Source organism: Copadichromis virginalis, linkage group LG18 (assembly GCF_057382275.1).
Source record: "Copadichromis virginalis isolate Kocher_CV1m ecotype Utaka linkage group LG18, C_Virginalis_male_GT1.1, whole genome shotgun sequence".
Taxonomy (NCBI): Eukaryota; Metazoa; Chordata; class Actinopteri; order Cichliformes; family Cichlidae; genus Copadichromis; species Copadichromis virginalis.
The window spans coordinates 34,073,577-34,094,706 of NC_140635.1; the positions used below are offsets into that span (position 1 = coordinate 34,073,577).

Genomic DNA, 21,130 nt, shown 5'->3' on the forward strand with positions numbered 1-21,130 from the left:
TAGCTTTAAGTAGAGGCTTATAAGGCCTTTATCTTATGTGGCTGGGGAAAATAAAGCCTCTGGTCACTGTTTGTGGAAATATGATTATATATGTTTGTTTAGTAGTGTATGTACTGTCACAAAAGATGGCCAATCAGACACTGAGAAAATAGAACTAAGCAGTATTGTATCAAGGCAAAACTACTCTGTACCAACTTTTAAGCCTGTGACAGAGGACACATAAATTACAGCACTGTATTACAAATATGTCACTTCAATTTCATAAACACACCATGAAGTCAAGGTATTAGAGGATCTGGTGCTAAGCCTTAAAGCTGGTAGTGTTTTCCAATTTCACGAAACCAAAGGTGTGATGTTCCAACTTATTCACACCTTCCTGGGACATCTTGCCTCCCAAAACCTTGCATAAGATCTATCAGAGAGAGAGAAGAGCCTTAGAACAGAGAGCTCTTGTGATGTATGTGTGTGTGTGTGTGTGTGTGTGTGTGTGTGTGTGCGCGCGCGTGCGTGTGTGTATGTGTGTGATTGTAGCTAGCTATCAACCTAGCTTTGGGACTTTGGTTTTCAAATTGCAATTGGCTGAGGTTCGAGGGTATTATTCTCCTCTTTTGTTTGGCACACACAGTGATGTAGTCTCTTCTATGTCCTCCTTCTGTCTCTCTGACACACACATGAGCAATCTGTCACACACACCAACCTCCCAGTTGTTTTCCTCTCGCCACAATAAATTTATCAGCCTGTCCCAGCAGACGAGATTCAGCCCAACTTCCTAGACAACCCCAGAAGCTAGAATCCACTTTGTGTGTGTGTGTGTGTGTGTGTGTGTGTGTGTGTGTGTGTGTGTGTGTGTGTGTGTGTGTGTGTGTGTGTGTGTGTGTGTGTGTGTTCGTGTTCGAGTAAAAAGTTGCTGAAAAACTAGCAAGAGAGAAAGAGGGAGAGACAATGAATACTAACACCTGCTCTTAAAGCTCTGAAAGTCAAACAATATTTGTCATGTAGATTAGCCTCCTCTCTTTTTTCTGCATTCATTTTTCATCCCAACTCGCCTCATGCTAGGTGACTGGTAGTGTGTGAACGTGAAATTGGATTGTGAGTGTTCCCTAAAATTAGATAAAACTTTGATGATCCCCTGAATGCAGTCATGCCTGTGGCTGAGCAATCTATGCCTGCCTGTGCTTTGGTCTGCCCTTTGTTGGTGTGTTACAAACTGGGGAGCCTTTCCGGATATTTTCTTAGCTCATTGCTCAAACACACAGGGCTGCAGATGTACTAAAGGCCTCATATTCTATGACAAACAACACAAAGTTAAGCTCCTGACAAAACCCATAAAGTCAGCAGAACAAGAAAAACCATGCAATTACACATCCTCCTCCTGTCTGTGCTCCTTGTCAGCGCCTCTTTATAAAGACTTAACACGCAGCAAAAGGAAGTAAAAGAAACCTTGCAAAGTCAGGTGCTGTCAAAATGAGCCTAAGTGAATGCACAAAAATGCTGTTTAGCAACATAATGTCACTTAAAGAGCAATTTCAACCTATATGTCAGCACACACACACACAATCTGCTAATCTCTGTGAGGAAACTCAAGATGCTCACAAAAAAACTGCCAGAAACCCGTCTCCAATTAAATTCTGCCTACATATTCCAAGTCATTAAGAAGTGAGCTGGTGATGTGTTGAGATGTAGCAAAGGAGAAAAAAAAACAATGCTTTATCCAGTTTAGGAAATAATGTCCGAGTTATTCTGCATCATTGCCATCATTATATGACACACCTGTGTCTTGCTTTCTATGACGAATAGGTCGGCTTGCTGGAAAACAACAAGAGTGAGATTGTTAACCTGATTGAGGCTCTCTCATTGTTTCTCAGCATGCTCAAGTATAACCTTCACTTTCCTGTAAATTGGTCAGAAACCATGGTTATGGCCAGAAATTTTGGCAGTGATGAACAAGCTTTTCATGTATTCTGTAGCTTCTGTGTTTTTATTTTTTGTTTGTTGTTTTTGAAAATTTTCAAGTTTCAAAAACTTTTATTGGCAGTAAATCAAATTTTTAATCTGGACTATGATTGTACTACATTATGTTTATACAGCACCGGCTTAAATACTAAATTCTACAAAGTAACATCAAATGTATTGTGTGCCTATCATTTGCACATAGATTGAGACAACATTTAACTTTTTTAATAACTACATACTTTCCTCACCTGTGCCCAGATGCATATTTTCTATATAAATCGTGTAAACCTCAGTAATGACAGTGCTTATAGTCTGTGGTTCCAAAGTATCCTCATGCAATCAAAAGTTAAAATACGGTATGAGCAAACTGCAACCATAAACCCATTAGGAAAGTGATTACTGAGGCCATAAATCAAAAATTGCTCAAAAACTTAAATACACCTTCTTTAAGTATACAGAGGAGTGTCCCCGCCGCCGCTGGTCATTGCCACCAATTTGAAATTTAAGGTACTTCTGCACTGGCTTTAGATTTAAGGCTCGGGAACATTGCTCTGTCTTTGAGGATCCACATTACAGCATTAGCATTAGTGTAAGCTAATGCTGCTTGCCTTAGCTTGCATTGCTGCTAGCAAAATACTGATTTGAGTGGATAATGTAAGCTAGCGCATTCAAACTTTAATGATGTCTCTGCCTGCATTCTGCTGATCTACTTGGATCAATTAATGCTGCAAATAAATGTAAATCTAGTTAACTTTAGCTTGCTAAAAATATTACTAACACAATACTATCTAAATTGAAATAATTAAAAAATGTAGCAATGTTTTCTAACTTTTTTAATTATTTACAAAGAACAGCGGTTTTCTAGATGTTACACAGAACAGCCTACTTTTAATTATACTTTGCTGTATTTGCAATAAAAGTATCATTACTTGTATACATACTTTTCATTCTTTCCTACTATATCCTGACCAGCCACAGTATTAAAATCACTCGTCTAATGATGTTAGGTACTAATTCTTGGTCACTGAAAAGTAAAACTACAAAGTCACTTTAAGGTTTAGATAGATAATGTCAGAGGTCAGAGTAGAGTGGCCAGACTGCTTTGATCTGAAATAAAGGCAAACATTCAAATGACCGCTTTCTACAATCAAGTGGTTGCCAGAAAACAACATCTCTGCTTATCAGAAGAGCATCTCTGAGCATACAACATGTTAAACCTTGGAGCAGATGGTGCCACTTCAGTCAGTTCGCTCCACTCAAATGACCACACAGTCACCAGATCTCAGACCAATGAACCAAACTGACCAAAATCCCCCTTGTTGAATCTATACAACAAAGAATTAAGGCAATTCAGAAGATACAGGGGATCCAAACTCTTACTAACAAGAAGTACATACTTAAGTGTTTAGTGAGTATATCAGGCTGTTAATGAAGTTTGCATTAACTGAGCTGTGAACCGAGTACCAACTTATTGTTTTGGTCTGTCAGAAACTTGCAAACTGACTAATTATGAACATAATCATAGCAACACTTCACAGGTACACACTGTATAACCAGAGTGTTACTGAGCATAAACTGCTTCCAGCTTGGAGGAATAAATCATCACCACCCCACCTGCTGCATCTACATCTGGTACTGGAACCGAACAAACTTGTGCAACACGCTCCCTGTCCAGCTGTCCACAGCTCATCCTTTCTGTACAGCCTACCTCAATGCAAGGCCAGCAAATAAGATTTTCAGTGTTATTATAGCTGTGTGGAAAATGTTGCTAAGTAATGTCAAAACTAAAGAAAACGAATCTGCATAAAAACCACAAATACTCTAAGGATTTGTAATTCATTGAATATTTGTTTTGTATCTAAGAGGTTTAAAGAGCAGAACAATTCAGTATCAACTCATTTGTTGAACAACATTTCTTCAAGCTTCTTTCTGAAATTAAATTGCTGCTAGTGCTGAGTGCACTGCACTCTTGCTGGTTATCCAACTATTTCATTGCAGCTCCAAGCAAGCATTAAATAGACATACTGTGAGTCTTTTTGATTCTCAAGTGTAATGCTAATTATGCTGAAATATGAACAAAAAATATGTTTTAGTTTTTTTGGACAGTGTACGATTGTAGTTCCAACACTGTGTGCTAAAGCAGACTGGTGTGGTCTATAAATATTCAAATATTATTTTAGATTTACTAAATGCATAGAAGGATAATTGTCTTCTGGACTGTAAGTGGCTCACACTAGCTGTGTGTTGAATGTGTTACATACATATCTGCTGGAAGAAAAAAAAACCTGAACCTCAAAGATCCAAGTCAAGTGGAACATATTTTTCGATGGATGTTAAAGTTGTTCCCATAAGTGTTACAGGTTTCATCACAACGACAACAGTGACAAGACATATAGCATCTGAGAATCAAACTCAAAACACCACACCGCAGACTTACCGCCAAAATACATCTTGCATTAGTTATCAGCAGGCTTTTGAATCGCCATACAAACCTTTTATACGCATTCAGATGTTAAGTGAAGCATTTTTCTTCCAAAGCAGTTCAGAAACGAAACCAAAGCATTCTTCAGCGCAACCTCTTTATAGCTCAACTGCAGCTCAACAGCTTGCTTAGAAACATGAACCCATACCTGATTCCATGAACTCTTGGTTGAAGTTGTTCCACGCCTCTTTGCTCTTTTCCAGGTTCTCCTCCATGACCTTGATGTCAGCAAAAGGACAGTTGCATTCTGGGAAGCGAGGAGAGCACCGGCACCAGCAGTCATTGTTGCGACAGAGCAACTCGCCCTCCGAGTTGCATGCCACGTAGCTGAGGGCTGCCTCCACAAAACGCCCACGCAGAAACTCTGGCAGGACATCTTGTAATCCTGGAAAGAAAAGGAAGCACATGGTAAAGCATTTGGGATTTTTTTTTTTTAGAATGCTCTTATTTTTGAACAAGCAGACTCTAAAAGAGTCATATTTTATTTTAGGCTATTTTTAAGGCTTCAAGTAAAAATACATTTTTAGCACTTGCGATTTAATTGAGAAGACTGTGAAGTAAAATTCTTGACATTTGGCATTTCTAACCCAGCTGATTTCTTGTAGGATTTTAAACAATTGTTAATTTCCTTTATCATACACTCAACAAAAATATAAACGCAACACCTTTGTTACTGCTCCCATTCCCCATGGGATGGACGTAGAGACCTAAAATTCATTCCAGATACACAATATAACCATCCCTCCCAAACAGTGGTCACAAATCAGTCCAAATGTGTGGTAGTGGGCACATCTGCTATATTGAGATAATCCATCCCACCTCACAGGTGTGCCACATCAGGATGCTGATCTGACATCATGAGTAGTGCACAGGTGTACCTCAGACTGCCCACAACAAAAGGCCACCCTGGAATGTGCAGTTTTTTGCGCTATTGGGGGTCTGGGGACCCAGAACCGGTCAGTATCTGGTGTGACCACTGTGGAATACACCAGGCACAAATACACGCACACGCAGGTATGTACTGCCAATTTCCACATTTATTGAATTGTTTGTTTCGACAGCTGACTCAGTCGCACAGCCTGACAGCTCACGAGCCCAGCTGATCTCCTCGCCGCTCCTCCCCGTCTCACTATAAACACAGCGGAGGGAGACCATCATCAGTACATAAACACCATCAGCTGTTCTTACCGGCCTCGCAGCGCCACCCTGTTGAGCCTTCTGCTCCACTCCTCCCCGGCAGCTGCGCCCGGGGCCACGCCTCCGCCACACACCCCCACCGCCCGTTCGAGGCCAGGGAGCCGTCCGGCCGAGCCAACTCCCCCCCTCGCGAGCGAGAGAGGAAATCGGCCACCGCCATCTGTGCCCCCGGCCTATGGATCACCTTGAACTTAAAGGGCTGCAATGCCAGATACCACCGGGTGATCCGGGCGTTGGCATCTTTCATGCGGTGGAGCCACTGCAGCGGGGCGTGGTCCGAACAGAGGGTGAATGAGCGTCCCAGGAGGTAATAGCGCAGGGAGCCGACCGCCCACCGGATGGCCAGGCACTCCTTCTCCACGGTGCTGTACCGGCGCTCGCGCTCCGCTAGCTTCCGGCTGATGTACAGGACAGGGCGGTCAGCTCCCCTCACCTGCTGAGACAAAACGGCTCCCAGCCCTCTGTCCAAGGCGTCAGTCTGCAGAACAAACGGGAGGGAAAAGTTAGGAGTGTGAAGCAGCGGCTCCCCACAGAGAGCGTTTTTCACTCGCACAAACGCCGCCTGGCACGGCCCCGTCCAGTGGACCAGATCCGGGGCACCCTTTCGAGTGAGATCGGTCAGGGGGCTGGTTAGCTGCGCAAACCCCGGCACAAAGCGACGATAGTAACCTGCCAACCCCAAGAACCGTCTCACCTCCTTTTTCGTCCTGGGACGCGGGCAGGATGCGATAGCCGCCGTCTTCTCCACCTGTGGCCGCACCTGCCCGCCCCCCAGGTGGTACCCCAGATACTGCACCTCCCTCCGTCCAACCGCGCACTTCGTCGGATTGGCCGTGAGCCCCGCCCCCCTCAGGGACTCCAGGACCGCGGCCACCCGCAGCACATGCTCCGCCCAGGTGTTGCTGTGGATGATCACGTCATCCAGGTAGGCGGCAGCATACGCCGCGTGCGGACGCAGTACCGGGTCCATGAGACGCTGGAAAGTGGCCGGGGCCCCGAACAGGCCGAACGGGAGTGTCACGAACTGGTACAAACCGTACGGAGTGGAGAAGGCCGTTTTCTCCCTGGCCTCGGCAGACAAGGGAATCTGCCAATAGCCCTTGGTTAAGTCCAGCGTCGTGAAAAAGCGGGCCGTGCCTAACCGGTCCAGGAGCTCGTCGACCCGAGGCATGGGGTAGGCATCAAAGCGTGACACTTCGTTCACCCTGCGATAGTCAACACAGAACCGTATAGACCCATCCTTCTTCGCCACCAGAACGATGGGGCTACACCAGGCGCTGTGCGACTCTTCTATTACTCCCATCCTCAGCATTTCCGCCAATTCCCTCTGCACGATTTTTCGCTTATGCTCCGGGAGCCTGTAGGGCCGTGAACGCACCGTCACGCCGGGCTGCGTCACGAAATGGTGCTCGATGAGGGACGTCCGGCCGGGCAGGGGGGAGAACACGTCCGCAAAGCGCTGTTGCAACGCGACAACGTCCGCTCTCTGGGCCTGTGTGAGATGGTCATCACAAGGGAGGGAGGTGGGAATGATAGAATTTGGCACCTCAGGCCCCAACTCATCTCTCTCCTTCACCAGGCTCACCAGAGAAGCGGTTTCGACCTCTCGCCACAGTTTGAGGAGATTGAGGTGATAAATCTGCGCGGCTCCTCCCCTGTCCGACCGAGCGACCTCATAGTCCACGTCCCCGACACGCCGTGTGACCACAAAGGGACCTTGCCACTTGGCGAGCAACTTCGAGCTGGAAGAAGGGAGTAACACAAGCACTTTATCCCCCGGTGAAAATTGCCTGAGTCTAGCCCCTCTGTTATACAGGTGTTGCTGACGCTGCTGAACCTGGAGCAAATTCTCCCGTGACAACCTCCCCAAAGTGTGGAGTTTTGCTCTCAGGTCCAACACGTACTGAATCTCATTTTTGGCGGGGCTCGGACCGTCCTCCCAGCTTTCTTTAATCAGGTCGAGCACCCCACGTGGCCTCCTGCCAAACAGCAGTTCAAAGGGAGAAAATCCCGTGGAGGCCTGGGGCACCTCCCGCACCGAGAATAACAGAGGGTCTAGCCAGTGATCCCAATTGCGTTCATCCTCGTTAATGAACTTCCGAATCATGGACTTTAAGGTCTTATTCAGCCGCTCCACCAGCCCGTCAGTCTGAGGGTGGTAGACGCTGGTCCGAATAGATTTAATGCCCAGTAATTCGTACAGTTCCCGCAGTGTACGAGACATAAACGACGTGCCCTGGTCAGTCAGTATCTCTTTCGGGATTCCGACTCGGGAGATGACCTGAAACAGTGCCTGCGCCACACTCTTAGCCGAGATGGTGCGCAGCGGAACTGCTTCCGGGTACCGCGTTGCGTAATCCACCAGGACTAACACAAAGCGGTAACCGCGTGCACTCCGGTGAAACGGCCCGATGAGGTCCATGCCGATGCGCTCAAACGGGACCTCAATGCGGGGGAGAGGGCGCAGAGGCGCTCTCGGTATGGCCGGCTGGTTAACAAGTTGGCAGTCCGGGCAGGACGCGCACCAGCGGCGCACATCCGCTCGGATGCCAGGCCAATAAAATCGGGCCGTTATTCGCTCCAGAGTTTTCTCGTAGCCCATATGCCCTGCCATGGGGTTATAGTGGGCCGCCTGGAAAAGCGTTTCCCGGCGGCCCTGCGGCACCAACAACTGGGTGTGTGTTTCCTCAGTCTGAGTGTCACGACTCACTCGATATAATCGGTCATTTAATAAGACGAAACGCGGGTAGGTCTGCGCGGCCTCAGGGCGCACCACGTGACCATCAATAGCCATCACTTGGTCAAAGGCTGAGCGTAGGGTGCCGTCACGAGACTGCTCCAGTGGGAAATCACCCATGGGGGACACTTCCGGGGCCGGCGGGACGTCCCGTGAGGGACCCGCCGGCTCCTCCCCCCCGGAGTCGGTGTCGGACGACCCCGCGTCACCGCTGAATGCCGCGCACACGCTACACCCCGCTTCCGGTCGTGATCGCACTCCCGCGTACTACCCCAGTAGCTGATGAAACCCCGGCCAATTGGTACCCAGAATCAGGGGGTGCGACAGGCGCGGGCTAACCGCCGCCGTTACCCTATGTGTATGGCCCTTGTATTTTAGCAGCAGCGGCACTATGGGGTACCGGTGCACATCACCATGAACACACCTCACCTCCACCCATTCTGCCTCCAATAATGCCCCGGGGCGAACCAAGCCTTGGTGCACGAGGGTCTGTGTGCAGCCCGTGTCCACCAACGCTTGGCGTATACCCCCTCGAGTCCTTACCGGAATACTGTATGTCCCTCCTGGACCGGGGGAGGGTGCTGGGGTGCCAGCAACGCGGAACACCTGCCCCACTTCCATAAGCGGACAATCCCTCCTCAGGTGTCCCGGCTGCCCGCACTTCCAACACTCCGGCCCCGGCGTTTGTGCTGCCCGCCGTGGCTCGGGGGCGGCTCCACTCGGCTCAGTTCCCCTGGACGGCACCATCGCCGCGAACGGGTTAGTGGGGCTCAGCGCCGGCAGCCGCTCTGCCTGCCCTGGTGCCGGCACACGGCGCCTCGGGGCCGGCACTGGGGCCTGTTTGGTCGGCCTCCGTCCGGCGTCCCCGGACTCCCCTGCTCCAGCGGCAAGGTGGTCCTCCACCAGCGTCACCGCCACCTCCAAGCTTGCGGGCCGGTGGCACCGGACCCATCTCGCCGTCTCCGCTGGCAATCCTTCCGTGAACTGCTCCAGCACCACCTTGTCCACCAGCTTCGTCTCGCCCTCCGATGTTCCCGGCTGCAGCCAACGCACCGCCGCGTCGCGCAGCTGTCGGGCCCAGGCGAATGGTCGGTCCGTTGTAGCCAGCCGACAGGCCCGGAACCGCCGGCGATGGTCTTCGGCGATGAGCCCCAGCCTGTCCACCACCGCCCGGCTCACATCCGGGAAGCTGCTCCTTGACGCCGGAGGCAGACTCAGGGCCGCTGTTTGTGCCTCCCCAGACAGCAGGGGGAGCAGCCGAGGGGCCCACTCCTCCCGCGGCCATTGGCAAGCCTCCGCCGTGGCACGGAAGGTCTCCAAAAAAATCTGTGGGTTGTCCCCGTCCCCCATCCGGGGCACCGTCACCGACAGTGGCGAGGGCTTCGGCGTGGCAGCGGCCCCGACCAGCCGCTCCAGAACTTGTGTCTGTCGGTCCGTTTGCTCCCGCAGCGCGGCCAGGTGGGCACGCTGGTCGGCCGCCTGATCCCGGCTCATCGCCGCCATCTCCGCCAGCATCTGCGCCAAGTATTGCAGGGGCTGGGCGGGTGGCGCGGCCTGTGGGTCGGACATTTCCCCACCGGCACTTTCCTGGGTTTCGGCACCACTTGTGGAATACACCAGGCACAAATACACGCACACGCAGGTATGTACTGCCAATTTCCACATTTATTGAATTGTTTGTTTCGACAGCTGACTCAGTCGCACAGCCTGACAGCTCACGAGCCCAGCTGATCTCCTCGCCGCTCCTCCCCGTCTCACTATAAACACAGCGGAGGGAGACCATCATCAGTACATAAACACCATCAGCTGTTCTTACCGGCCTCGCAGCGCCGCCCTGTTGAGCCTTCTGCTCCACTCCTCCCCGGCAGCTGCGCCCGGGGCCACGCCTCCGCCACAACCACCATTTGCCTCATGCAGTGCAACACATCGTCGCATGGAGTCTATCAGATTGTCAATTGTGGCCTGTGGCATGCAGTTGAGCGTCCCTGAGACGGTTTCTGACAGTTTGTGCAGAAATTGTTTGGTTGTGCAAACCAATTGTTCCAACAGCTGTCTGGGTGGCTGGTCTCAGACGATCTTGGAGGTGAACCTGCTGGATGTGGAGGTCCTGGGCTGGTGTGGTTACACGAGGTCTGCGGTTGTGAGGCCGGTTGGATGTGCTGCCATATTCTCTGAAACACTTGTGGAGACGGCTTATGGTTGAGAAATGAACATTCAATGCACGGGCGACAGATCTGGTTGACATTCCTGCTGTCAGCATGCCAAATGCACGCTCCCTCATTGCTTGTGGCATCTGTGGCATTTTGCTGTGAGACAAAACTGCACATTCCAGGGTGGCCTTTTGTTGTGGGCAGTCTGAGGTACACCTGTGCACTACTCATGATGTCAGATCAGCATCCTGATGTGGCACACCTGTGAGGTGGGATGGATTATCTCAATATAGCAGATGTGCCCACTACCACACATTTAGACTGATTTGTGACCACTGTTTGGGAGGGATGGTTATATTGTGTATCTGGAATGAATTTTAGGTCTCTACGTCCATCCCATGGGGAATGGGAGCAGTAACAAAGGTGTTGCGTTTATATTTTTGTTGAGTGTATATAATATACTGAACAAAAATATAAACACAACACTTTTGTTTTTGCTCCCATTTTTCATGAGATGAACTTAAAGATCTGAAACATTTTCTACATACACAAAGGACCCATTACTATCAAATATTGTTCACAAATCTGGTTAAATCTGTGTTAATGAGAACCTCTCATTTGCCGAGATAATCCATCCCACCACCATGTCAAGGTGCTGATTAGACAGCATGTCTATTGCACAGGTGTGGCTTAGACTTTCCACAATAAAAGGCCACTCTGAAATATGCAGTCTGATCACACAGCACAATGCTACAGATGTCTAAAACCAGTCAGTATCTGGTGTGGCCACCATTTGCCTCACACAGTGCAACACATCTCCATTAGATGTGTTGCACTGTGTGAGGCAAATGGTGTGCAATGGGCATAGAGTTGATCAGGTTGTTGATTGAGGGCTGTGGAATGTTGGTCCACTGCTCTTCAATACTTGTGCAAAGTTGCTGAATATTGGCAGGAACTGGAACACGCTGTCATATACACCGAGCCGAGCATCCCAAACATGCTCAATGGGTGACATGTCTGGTGAGTATGCGGGCCATGCAAGAACTGGGATGTTTTCAGCTTCCAAGGAATTGTGTACAGAACCTTGCAATATGGGGCCGTGCATTATCATGCTGTAAAATGAGGTTATGGCCATGGATAAATGGCACAACAATGGTCATCAGGATCTCAACATGGTATCTCTGTGCATTCAAAATATCAACAATAAAATGCACTCGTGTTCACTGTCCATAACCCCACTGCCACCATGGGCCAGTAAATCCACAATGTTGACGTCAGCAAACCGCTCACCCACACGATGCAACACAAGCTGTCTGCCATCTGCCCTGAACAGTAAAAACATCTGTCAACAGAACACCTCTCCAACGTCCCAGATGCCATCAAATGTGAGCATTTGCCCACTCAAGTTGGTCACAATGACAAACTGCAGTCAGGTCCAGACCCCGATGAGGACAACGAGCATGCAGATGAGCTTCCCTGAGACGGTTTCTGACAGTTTTTGCAGAAATTCTTTGGTTATGCAAACCGATTGTTGCTGCAGCTGTCCGGGTGGCTGGTCTCCACCTGGTCGACCATTCTGGAGGTGAACATGCTCGATGTGGAGGTCCTGGGCTGGTGTGGTTACATGTGGTCTGCAATTGTGAGGCCGGTTGGATGTACTGCCAAATTCTCTGAAACGCCTTTGAAGACAGCTTATGGCAGAGAAATTTACATTCATTTCACAGGCAACAGCTCTGGTAGACAATCCTGCAGTCAGCATGGCAACTGCACGCTCCCTCAAAAGCTGCGACATCTGTAGCATTGTATTGTGTGATCAAACTGCATATTTCAGAGTGGCCTTTTATTGTGGGCAGTCTAAGGCACACCTGTGCAATATTCATGCTTTCTAATCAGCACCTTGACATGCCACACCTGTGAGGTGGGTTGATTATCTCGGCAAACGAGAAGTTCTCACTAAAACAGATTTAGACAGATTTGTGAACAATATTTGATAGTAATGGGTCCTTTGTGTGTGTAGAAAATGTTTCAGACCTTTAAGTTCAGCTCATGAAAAATGAGCAAAACAAAAGTGTTGTGTTTATATTTTTGTTGAGTGTATATAGTAGACATAGCCTTAGGAGGATATGATCACGGTTTTCACAAACTACAAAGTAGTTTCAGCTATAACATCGATTCACAAGCTATAACACTGGAGCGATGCCTTGAAGTGAAGTGCCAATATTTTTGAATCAGCCACAATATTAGAACCACCAGCCCATTCTCATTGAGGTAATACCATTTTGTCAAAAAATACTGGTGTGGCCCATTTCCTTCCATTTTCTCTGCCATGATACACCGTTTTATGGCTTTAGTGAGACAGGCCAGGTACTTCCAATTCCTAACTTGTCAGTGATTGTGATTACTCTTGAGAATAGGTATATTTTACCCCAAAATAAGATTGTTTTATGGATCTAACGAAGCAGTTTTTAAACCTCATACCTTACCCAGGATATTTCACTAGTTAAATCTAATCAGTCTTAGGGGCCTAAACTTAACAAGAAAGTAAAAAGTGTGTAAAAAAAACAACACAAATCTGTAAGAGAGGAAAGAAAGACAGAATGATCCCACACAGGTTTCCAAATCATGGTATCTTGGCTGACATACCTGCAACTTATACCACCACTAGTCCCTGAACCTACTAATGTAGGTCTCTAAGATCGGTTCACTTCTTAACGGTTGATATTGCTGGGACTAACTAGCACTGTATTACTACTTAGGATGGGAAGTCGTTGGAACCACTGTCAGATAATTGAATAATATTCTGCTGAATATAAAGTTCTGCTGGTAAACTTTGGGCCTTGGATTTCATGTGGCTGTTACTTTGAAATGTAGCATTTCAAAGTCGTTGCATATCAAGGACACTTGTTGACCTAGGCTACAAACAACAGACAGATTCCAAACTAATATGTCGGATATGACATAACAAGCACAATTCATAAAGACCCAAACCCACTGCCAAGATGCCTGACATCACAGATACACTCACAGAAATGTGTACCATTTTTGAGGCAGAGCTGTTTTGTATATAAACCCAATTCCAAAAAGATTGGGTTTGTGTAAAAAGTAAATCAAAACACAATGTAGTGATTGGTAGAACTTAGAAACTTGTATTTATAACAACAGAACACAGAAAACATCAAATGTTTAAACAGAAATTTTGCTATTTTATGAAAAATCTTTTCATGAAAAATTATTTTTTAATTTGATTGCACGAACAAACAAAAAGAAAAGACAGAAAAGGCTGAAAAAGAAGAAACAGTATGAAGAATATTTTGTCTGCTTTGCAGAAGATCAGTAACATTATTGGGTGTAAAAGGACTATCTTATAGAAGCAGTGTTTCTTAGAAGTAAAGATGTGCAAAGGTTTACCAATCTGCAAAAAAAGGCAAATAATTGTGGAACAATTTCAGTTTGTGTTCGCATCTACAGTACAAAGTGCATAAGAGAATCTGGAATAATCTCTGTGTGCAAGAGACAAAGCTGAAGGCTGAAAATCAGTAAATCAGTATGTAGATTCTTGTGATCTTTAGGCCACACATCTGAAAGCATATTGATTTGCTCTCCTGATATTTAGACTGTAGTATTGATATTTTAACCTTTTTCACTTAGAGTAAAGATACTCTAAGCGATCAGCGTGAGTAACAAGCAGAACAATTACATTCTCTTCCACTAGACTACCTGCTCTAATTAAATGGGTTGCCAACTGCAAGTAAAACAGAAGAAAACGAAGAAGAAGAATAACAATAGATAAATATTTGAAAAGAAAAAGTAGTCAGTCTGACCTGGGTCCTGGAGAAACTTGCGACCCAGTAGAAGGCAAAAAAGGTATACTGGGGAAAAACTGAGCTAATTCTGCTATGCCTGGTGCGCCGGGAAAAATGATCAAAATGCTTTTTGTGACATTTTTGTTTGGCGGTGTGCCGTGTGATTTTACTAAGGTGAAATATGTGCCGTGGCTCCAAAAGGTTGGGAAACACTATTCTAAACACATGTTGCCATGTTATCTACAAATACAGATTAAAGCTCACTCATGCAAAGTAGAAACTATATGTGAACATAATCCAGAAATGTTGCTGTCTTCTCTGGGCCAAAGCTCATTTGTGTATAAAGAGTCCAGGTGCTAAACTTTCCTGCCTACAGTCCAGACCTCTCACTAACTGGAAAGATTTGGTGCATCGTGAAAAAAAATGCAACAGAAGAAAAAAAGACTCTTGATCAGAGTCCCAAATTTTTCAGAATTAAGTTGCACGTGGATTGTAATGTAGTGGCACATGCTTATATATAGTTAGAACATTAACTAACATACACTATGTTGACAAAAGTCACTCCTCTCAGTCTCTAAATTTAGATGTTTTCAGTCCCTTTGCTACAGGTGTATAAAATCAAGCACCTAATCATGCGGTTACAAACATTTGTGAAAAGAACTGGGTATTACAAAGAGCTCACTGAATTTGAACATGGTGCTCTAATAGCCTGCTAGCATTGCAACAAGTCAGTCTGTGTTATTTTCTTTATCAACTCTAAGTTACTAACACTCTGCTGACTAAATAAATGCAGAGAATCCTCCTCGGGCATTAAGATAATCACAAAAACTGTGCCCCAGGATTTTCATGACTTGGGTTTCCATGCCCAAGCAGCTCCTGAAAGCGTCATGTAGGTGGCCTAGTAAATGTGTTCATGTACACATATGTATATACACAGTACAATATGAGCAATTGTATTAACCCAGTGAGATAAAGATGGTTATGTACTTGTTTTATTTTCAGTTGCAATTCCTAGTTATGATGACAAGTAGGGATGGGTACCAGTGTCCGGTGCCATGATGGCACCGGTTCTGACATAAACGGTAGTAACCAGACCGAAAAGCAGCGCACATTTCGGTGCTTTATTTCGGTGCTTTTTTTTCCTGAGCTGTGATACACTTTAGATTCTAGCCAATCATTTTACGTTTCCGAGGATAGTAGGCGGGGCCAGGTACGTACGTTCTGTTAGAGCAGAGCTACAGATTAAAAATGTCCAAGGCGAAGCGGTCAAAAGTCTGGCTGTACCTCATAGCAAAATATGCAAACTCAGCAGCCTGCAACAAGTGCTTTAAGCTGATACTGTGATACTGTCAAAGGAGGTAACACCTCAAATCCGATGAAACACCTGGCGACGCATAGCGTTTTTTTTAAAAGGCCAGAAATGCGCCGTATTTGATAGCTTGCTGCGAGACCTCACACCGAGCACATCTACTGCGGGTGGGTTGCCTGTTATGCAACATCCCCCAAAAACACGAAGAGGAGAGTCCTGGCCCCTAGCCCTGCCAGTGTAGCAGAAATGATGACGGATGATGATGCAGCAGCAGCCGTTCTTCTCTGCGTGAGTAACTTAATGTGGTTCGTGTGTAATTTACGTTGAGTAGGCTAACCACGTTATTACATTAATGCATGTAAGGTGAACTAGCAAACATCATCATAGCTACATGCGGCTGTCTTCTTGTTTGATGGCAGATACTCCCTTCACCCTGGCCAAAAAGGCTAAAATGACCAAAGAAAAAGTGGAAAACAGTTAAACATGAGAGGTTTAGGACAAAGTTTGTGTTTTTTCCATTGTTTAAGCACTGCTTCCAGCCAAGAGTGATACCATATATGCCCCATAGCTGCAGAAAAGGCTAACATTGTTATCTTTTTACAAAAAACAGCTGAACATGAGAGGTTTTTGGACCAATTTTGTGTTCTCCATTCTTTAAGCACCGGTTTGAGCACCGTTTGAGCACCGGCACCGTTTCAAAAGTACCGATTTGGCACCGGTATCGGATAAAACCTAAACGATACCCATCCCTAATGACAAGTCTTGACTGGGACGTATTTCAGAACTAATCATCAGTAGCAACTGTCACCTAGTCTATAATCACCAAAAAAAGCCCTACAGCCTCAGCCACATGCAGCTTGTTTGTTGCCTGCAGCTTTCACTATTTCTCAGCCTGATATTAAAAAGAATACTTAATTCAATAGTTATGGACGTGATGGATATGGAGCCTTATTTATGTGAGCAATCAAATGTATTCTGCATGTCTTGTTTTGTTTTTCGCTCACCTTTCAAAATAATTAGTCTGCAGAAAGAAAACATTTGGTATTTTATTAAAAGCTGCTTCTTCCTAAATGTTTTTTTTTTTTTTTTTTGGTTGCTTCTTTTCCATATGAAAGTGTGGACCAGCCTTTCACAACGGTTTACAACGACTCAAAGCAATGGGCCAAATACCCCTTACTCCCAAGCCGCCTTCTAAAGGATATCCTAAGGGATGCTGTCAGATGCCTTCTGCAATATGGTTTCTTCCACCATTTGTTTCATTCCTTTTATAAAAGGAAGAATTAAAAAGTTGCTGATACAATATCAAAAAAGCCTGAAAAAGTCTAATCAAAGTAGACTGTAATTGTGTTTTGTTTTGCAGTTTTGTGGCAGAGTTTTTAATTTCATTGAAATCTGTTTGGGTTCTTAGCTGTTGTCACACTAACAGTGGAATCCTGAGTGAATGTAAGCCATCGTTAACATAATCACATTACATTATTATTACTTTGCAATGCCATGCTTTTCCACCGACTGGTCTTCTAGTCTGGCATGATGTTGAAAGCCCAACTGGCAAATGAGAAAATTGCACAACCAATGTTACATAATCAACTACCTATAAGCCATTACACCTACACGAACACCTCTTACAAAACAAGTGTTTTTATGCTAAGAATGAAATTTTGCAGGATTTAAGATAGTTAATAATTTCAGAGCAGGGTACACGCTTGTTTCAATTTTGCTGCTTTTATTGTTGAAATTATTTTAAATTCTAGGGGTATGCTAATTATGGTGCTGTTTCATGGGTGCACAGCCTATTAAAAATCAAAAAGCTCACGTGTGATATTTAAAGAGCAGCATCATCCCGTAGAAACTAGCAGGCAGCTTTCTTTGTGGCGCTCATGCTGCTTCTCTGAATCTGCCTCCCTGTCTGTCGCTCTAATAATCATCAATTTGTTGTGTCAAAAGCTTCCTCTCTCCTCGCTTCAGAAGCTCATTCTGGAGGATTTTCAACAGCCAAGTCAATCCCGCTGTGCCCTGCTATGAATATGCATGTCTCTTCTTTGGTATTTACTCTTTCAATGGCTTGGAAAGAGATGTAATTAGTCACATTTTTCCTCTTCCATGATTTGGCAGGTGTTTTGAGGTCTTTGTGTGTGTGGGGGTGTGTGTGTGTCTGTGTTTGTGTGTGTGTTTGTGCTTGTTCCAAATCTGGACGGGGCTTCTTCAGTTTAGGAGACAGCTAAATAACACAAATAACACACGTTCCATCACCAGCCACTAAAACACTTTGTCTCTATTCCACCTCACTCTTTGTTGCTGTTTTTCCACTTTGCTTCTTCTTGTTTTTTGTGCTTCATTCTTTAGCTGGAGTAACAGAATAACACTGGGAAAGTTGTTGTTTAAGAATTATTATCCAAGTAAATATTGGAATTAAAGAATCAGATCACCTTTTAAACGTTTCATTTAATTAGAAATACTGTAAAAAAAAAAAGAAAAGAAAAAAAAAGAGAAGCTCTTTTTGTCATATTAGAACAATGCTGACAACACAGATACACAGTGCAACAATATCCTCTTTAAACCACAGGGAGTCTCTCCCATGTATTCCTGCTCTGTATCAGAAAACCTCCCAGCAGATTATGAAGTTTCAAGTATTATAAATATATAGCCAAGTACTTTTCTGTTTACTGGTTCTTTTCAATTTTACTCAGTAATGCATTGACATTACCCAAAATGAAATGTAAACATGTCATTATGCAAAACGCATTATAGCCCCATCTAAACATTCCTTCTTAACATGAGCTTTGTGTTTTGCAACAAGATGAATATTTAAAACAAATTAATAAGAAAATATTTTGCGGAGAAAAGTGCATTTTTACACCAGATTAACCTGTTTCCCTTCTGAAGAATGCAAACAACTGTGTCATTAATTGCCCTGACCACTGTTACTCAAAAAGCTTAAAAGAAAAAAAAAACTGAAAGTTTTCATTATTGAAGCTCGAAGCTGCAGCTGGGAAAAAAAGCTCAGTTTATTGATTTAGCTGCTAGCTAGTTGGAAGCCAGAGTAACTTGGCCCAAATATTGTCTTTCATTACTTTTCCCCTTTTTGCAATGTAAACTGATTACGCTTTGTATGTTCTACAGCCAGCAACAGTATCAAATTTAAGAGACAGGGCAATGGGAGAAAGTGAACAAGTGAGAGGCAGGTCATGGAAGATACCATTTCTTTCTCTATTATTATAAGACTTAAGCAAAGGCAGTGCCTTAGTATACTGTCACTGCACCTAAGTAACATGAACAGAGGACATGATAGGTCATGTTTAGAAGAATTTCAAATTCTAAACTTTAATTTTCAGATTTGTAAGATTATTGTAAACTTATCAGTAGGAACAAAGAAGACTACTGACATAAACTGATGTCCATGTTCTTTATTCTTCTTCATTGTCAAATATTACACAGTGTATCGACATTTTACATTCATTTCCAGAAATCTGAATTTCCTTACTTTTAATTTCTTGACTTCCTTCTTTTCCAAAAAAAAAAAAAAAACAACAAAAAACAACCAAACACTGGAAATGGCCATGCAGAAATACAGGACTGGAAAATAAGGAGTACTGTGATCTAAGTATAACACACAGAGACATACAGATATAGCCACAGCTGGCTAGTAGCTACATGCTGACTATGGGAAAATGAGAATCTTTACCACCTGCTGCAACCAATTTGTAGGATGGTCATGCAGAAAGAGGTGTGTTAAGTAATACGCAATAAAAAACTTGAAGTGACACACTTCCAAAGTGTCGCTGGGCATTTCAGCACCAATAGGCTGCCCAGAGATTTTGTACCAGTCTACCGCTTTTGTGCAGCCATCACATATTAGTACTTTTTATATGCAACATAATAAAACTGTTGAGTGAAAATGAAGACAACTAATTCAGCACGGCTGTTAGGCAGTGACTGCTCCTCCTCTCACCTTGATGCTTTTCACATTTGAAATGCATGTTGTTATTGAAGGGGCACATTAGCTTCCAGCAACTTCAGTGAAAGAGGTTGCCTTGATCATCATGCAGCTCACATCTGCTGATCCAATGCGAATAAAAACACGAACACTTTAATTTGTCACATAGAGTGTCTAGGCCGAATATTAGTCCCCATTTGGCATTTCATATCATTTAAAGCCCCAGCGATGTAATTAAACCTGTATGAATGTCACTGAGGTGGGATGACATGGCAGACTTATTTTGGTTAAAAGGGGCCATCAATGTGACTTTTTCTGAATTGTCAAATAAACTCAGAAAGGAGGATTAGCTGAAAAGGAGTCACATCCTCTGACATTTGAATGGAAGCTGAAATGAAAGCCTTTTCACCATCTAGTCAATCAAATGAAAGTGCATCTCCTGGCTCTCAACTTTTAAAGAACTTGGAAAACAGACTTGTTTTCCCATTAACCCTCCGAGGCCTGAGCCATCATCCCAACTATATCTCTGTCTCTAACCCTACTCAGTCAGGATGTGTTTGTTTCTCAGCCATCGTAGGTTGTAACCCTAAACCCTACAGTAACCCATCTTGAAAAAAAATCATTTTCAATGTGTAACTGTTATATAGATTATTTTGTTTTGTTATCTGATTTCCAAGACTTTAAAAATCAACTGAATAAAAAAGAGAGAAAGGGAGAGAGGTTATAATCCATTTTTTTGAGTTTCCTGGTTACATTTTGTACATGTTAATAAAATCTGAGCCATTTTCACAGATGATGACTGCAGACGACTGTAGGAAAAATCAGGTCACACTGTGACAAGTTATTTGGGGAATCTTAAACCTGTCAAACTGCATATGTCATATTTGTGTATGGTTTTTGTCAGGGTCCTGGGACTGGGCGACCCAGGATCCCTGGGCAGTCATGGACCTGTGTATTATTATTATGTATTTTTGGTGTCGTTTCTCCTTCTCTGTGCGTGTACATATGTGTGTTTCTCTGTGCTGTGTTAGTCTGTGTCCCACTCATATGTTTAGGCGAGGTATGGGTGTGTATGTCTGCGGGTGTGCCTGGAGGATGGAGCTCGGCCACCTGCAGGCCTGAGGGGTGTGGCCCTGCGGAGGGACTGGCCACACCCGAAGCCACACACCTGCCGCTGATCAGGGCTCGTCGGGGGAGCTACTTAGGAGAGTCTTGGAGCTCCCACCGACGCGGGATCATTGAGTTATCGTACCAAGTTAGTGTGTCAGCATATGTCTGTGTTGTTCGTATATGCCCGCCGAGGGTTAGTGTTGACGGCTGCGTCTCTGGTTTTCCTACAGGAGGAGGAGTGGTCCGGAGAGGCAGCACGCACGGGGGTGCGGAAACACAACAGCGGGGAGCACGAGCACAGATATCGGAGGGAAGCACGCACACGGGGTTCGAGGGAGCAACGGGGAGTTATTGTATTTACAGCCTTTTCACTGTAAATAAAGAGCACTGTTTGCATCGCAGAGTCTGCGTTTTGGGTCCTCCTTTCCCCACATCCCCACGGTCTGCCAGCCAGA

At 45.2% G+C, this 21,130-nt stretch overlaps 1 protein-coding gene and 1 pseudogene across 1 annotated transcript in view; one reads left to right on the forward strand and one right to left on the reverse strand.

Annotated features, from left to right (window-relative positions):
- brinp2 (bone morphogenetic protein/retinoic acid inducible neural-specific 2) overlaps nucleotides 1-21,130 on the reverse strand; it is a 322,100-nt gene that overhangs the window by 83,428 nt on the left and 217,542 nt on the right. Inside the window, exon 6 of the mRNA XM_085438591.1 lies at nucleotides 4,584-4,820. Coding sequence (XP_085294717.1) covers nucleotides 4,584-4,820 — 237 coding nt within the window. The remainder of the gene's footprint in view (nucleotides 1-4,583; nucleotides 4,821-21,130) is intronic.
- LOC146688368 (uncharacterized) lies at nucleotides 11,164-12,317 on the forward strand (annotated as a pseudogene).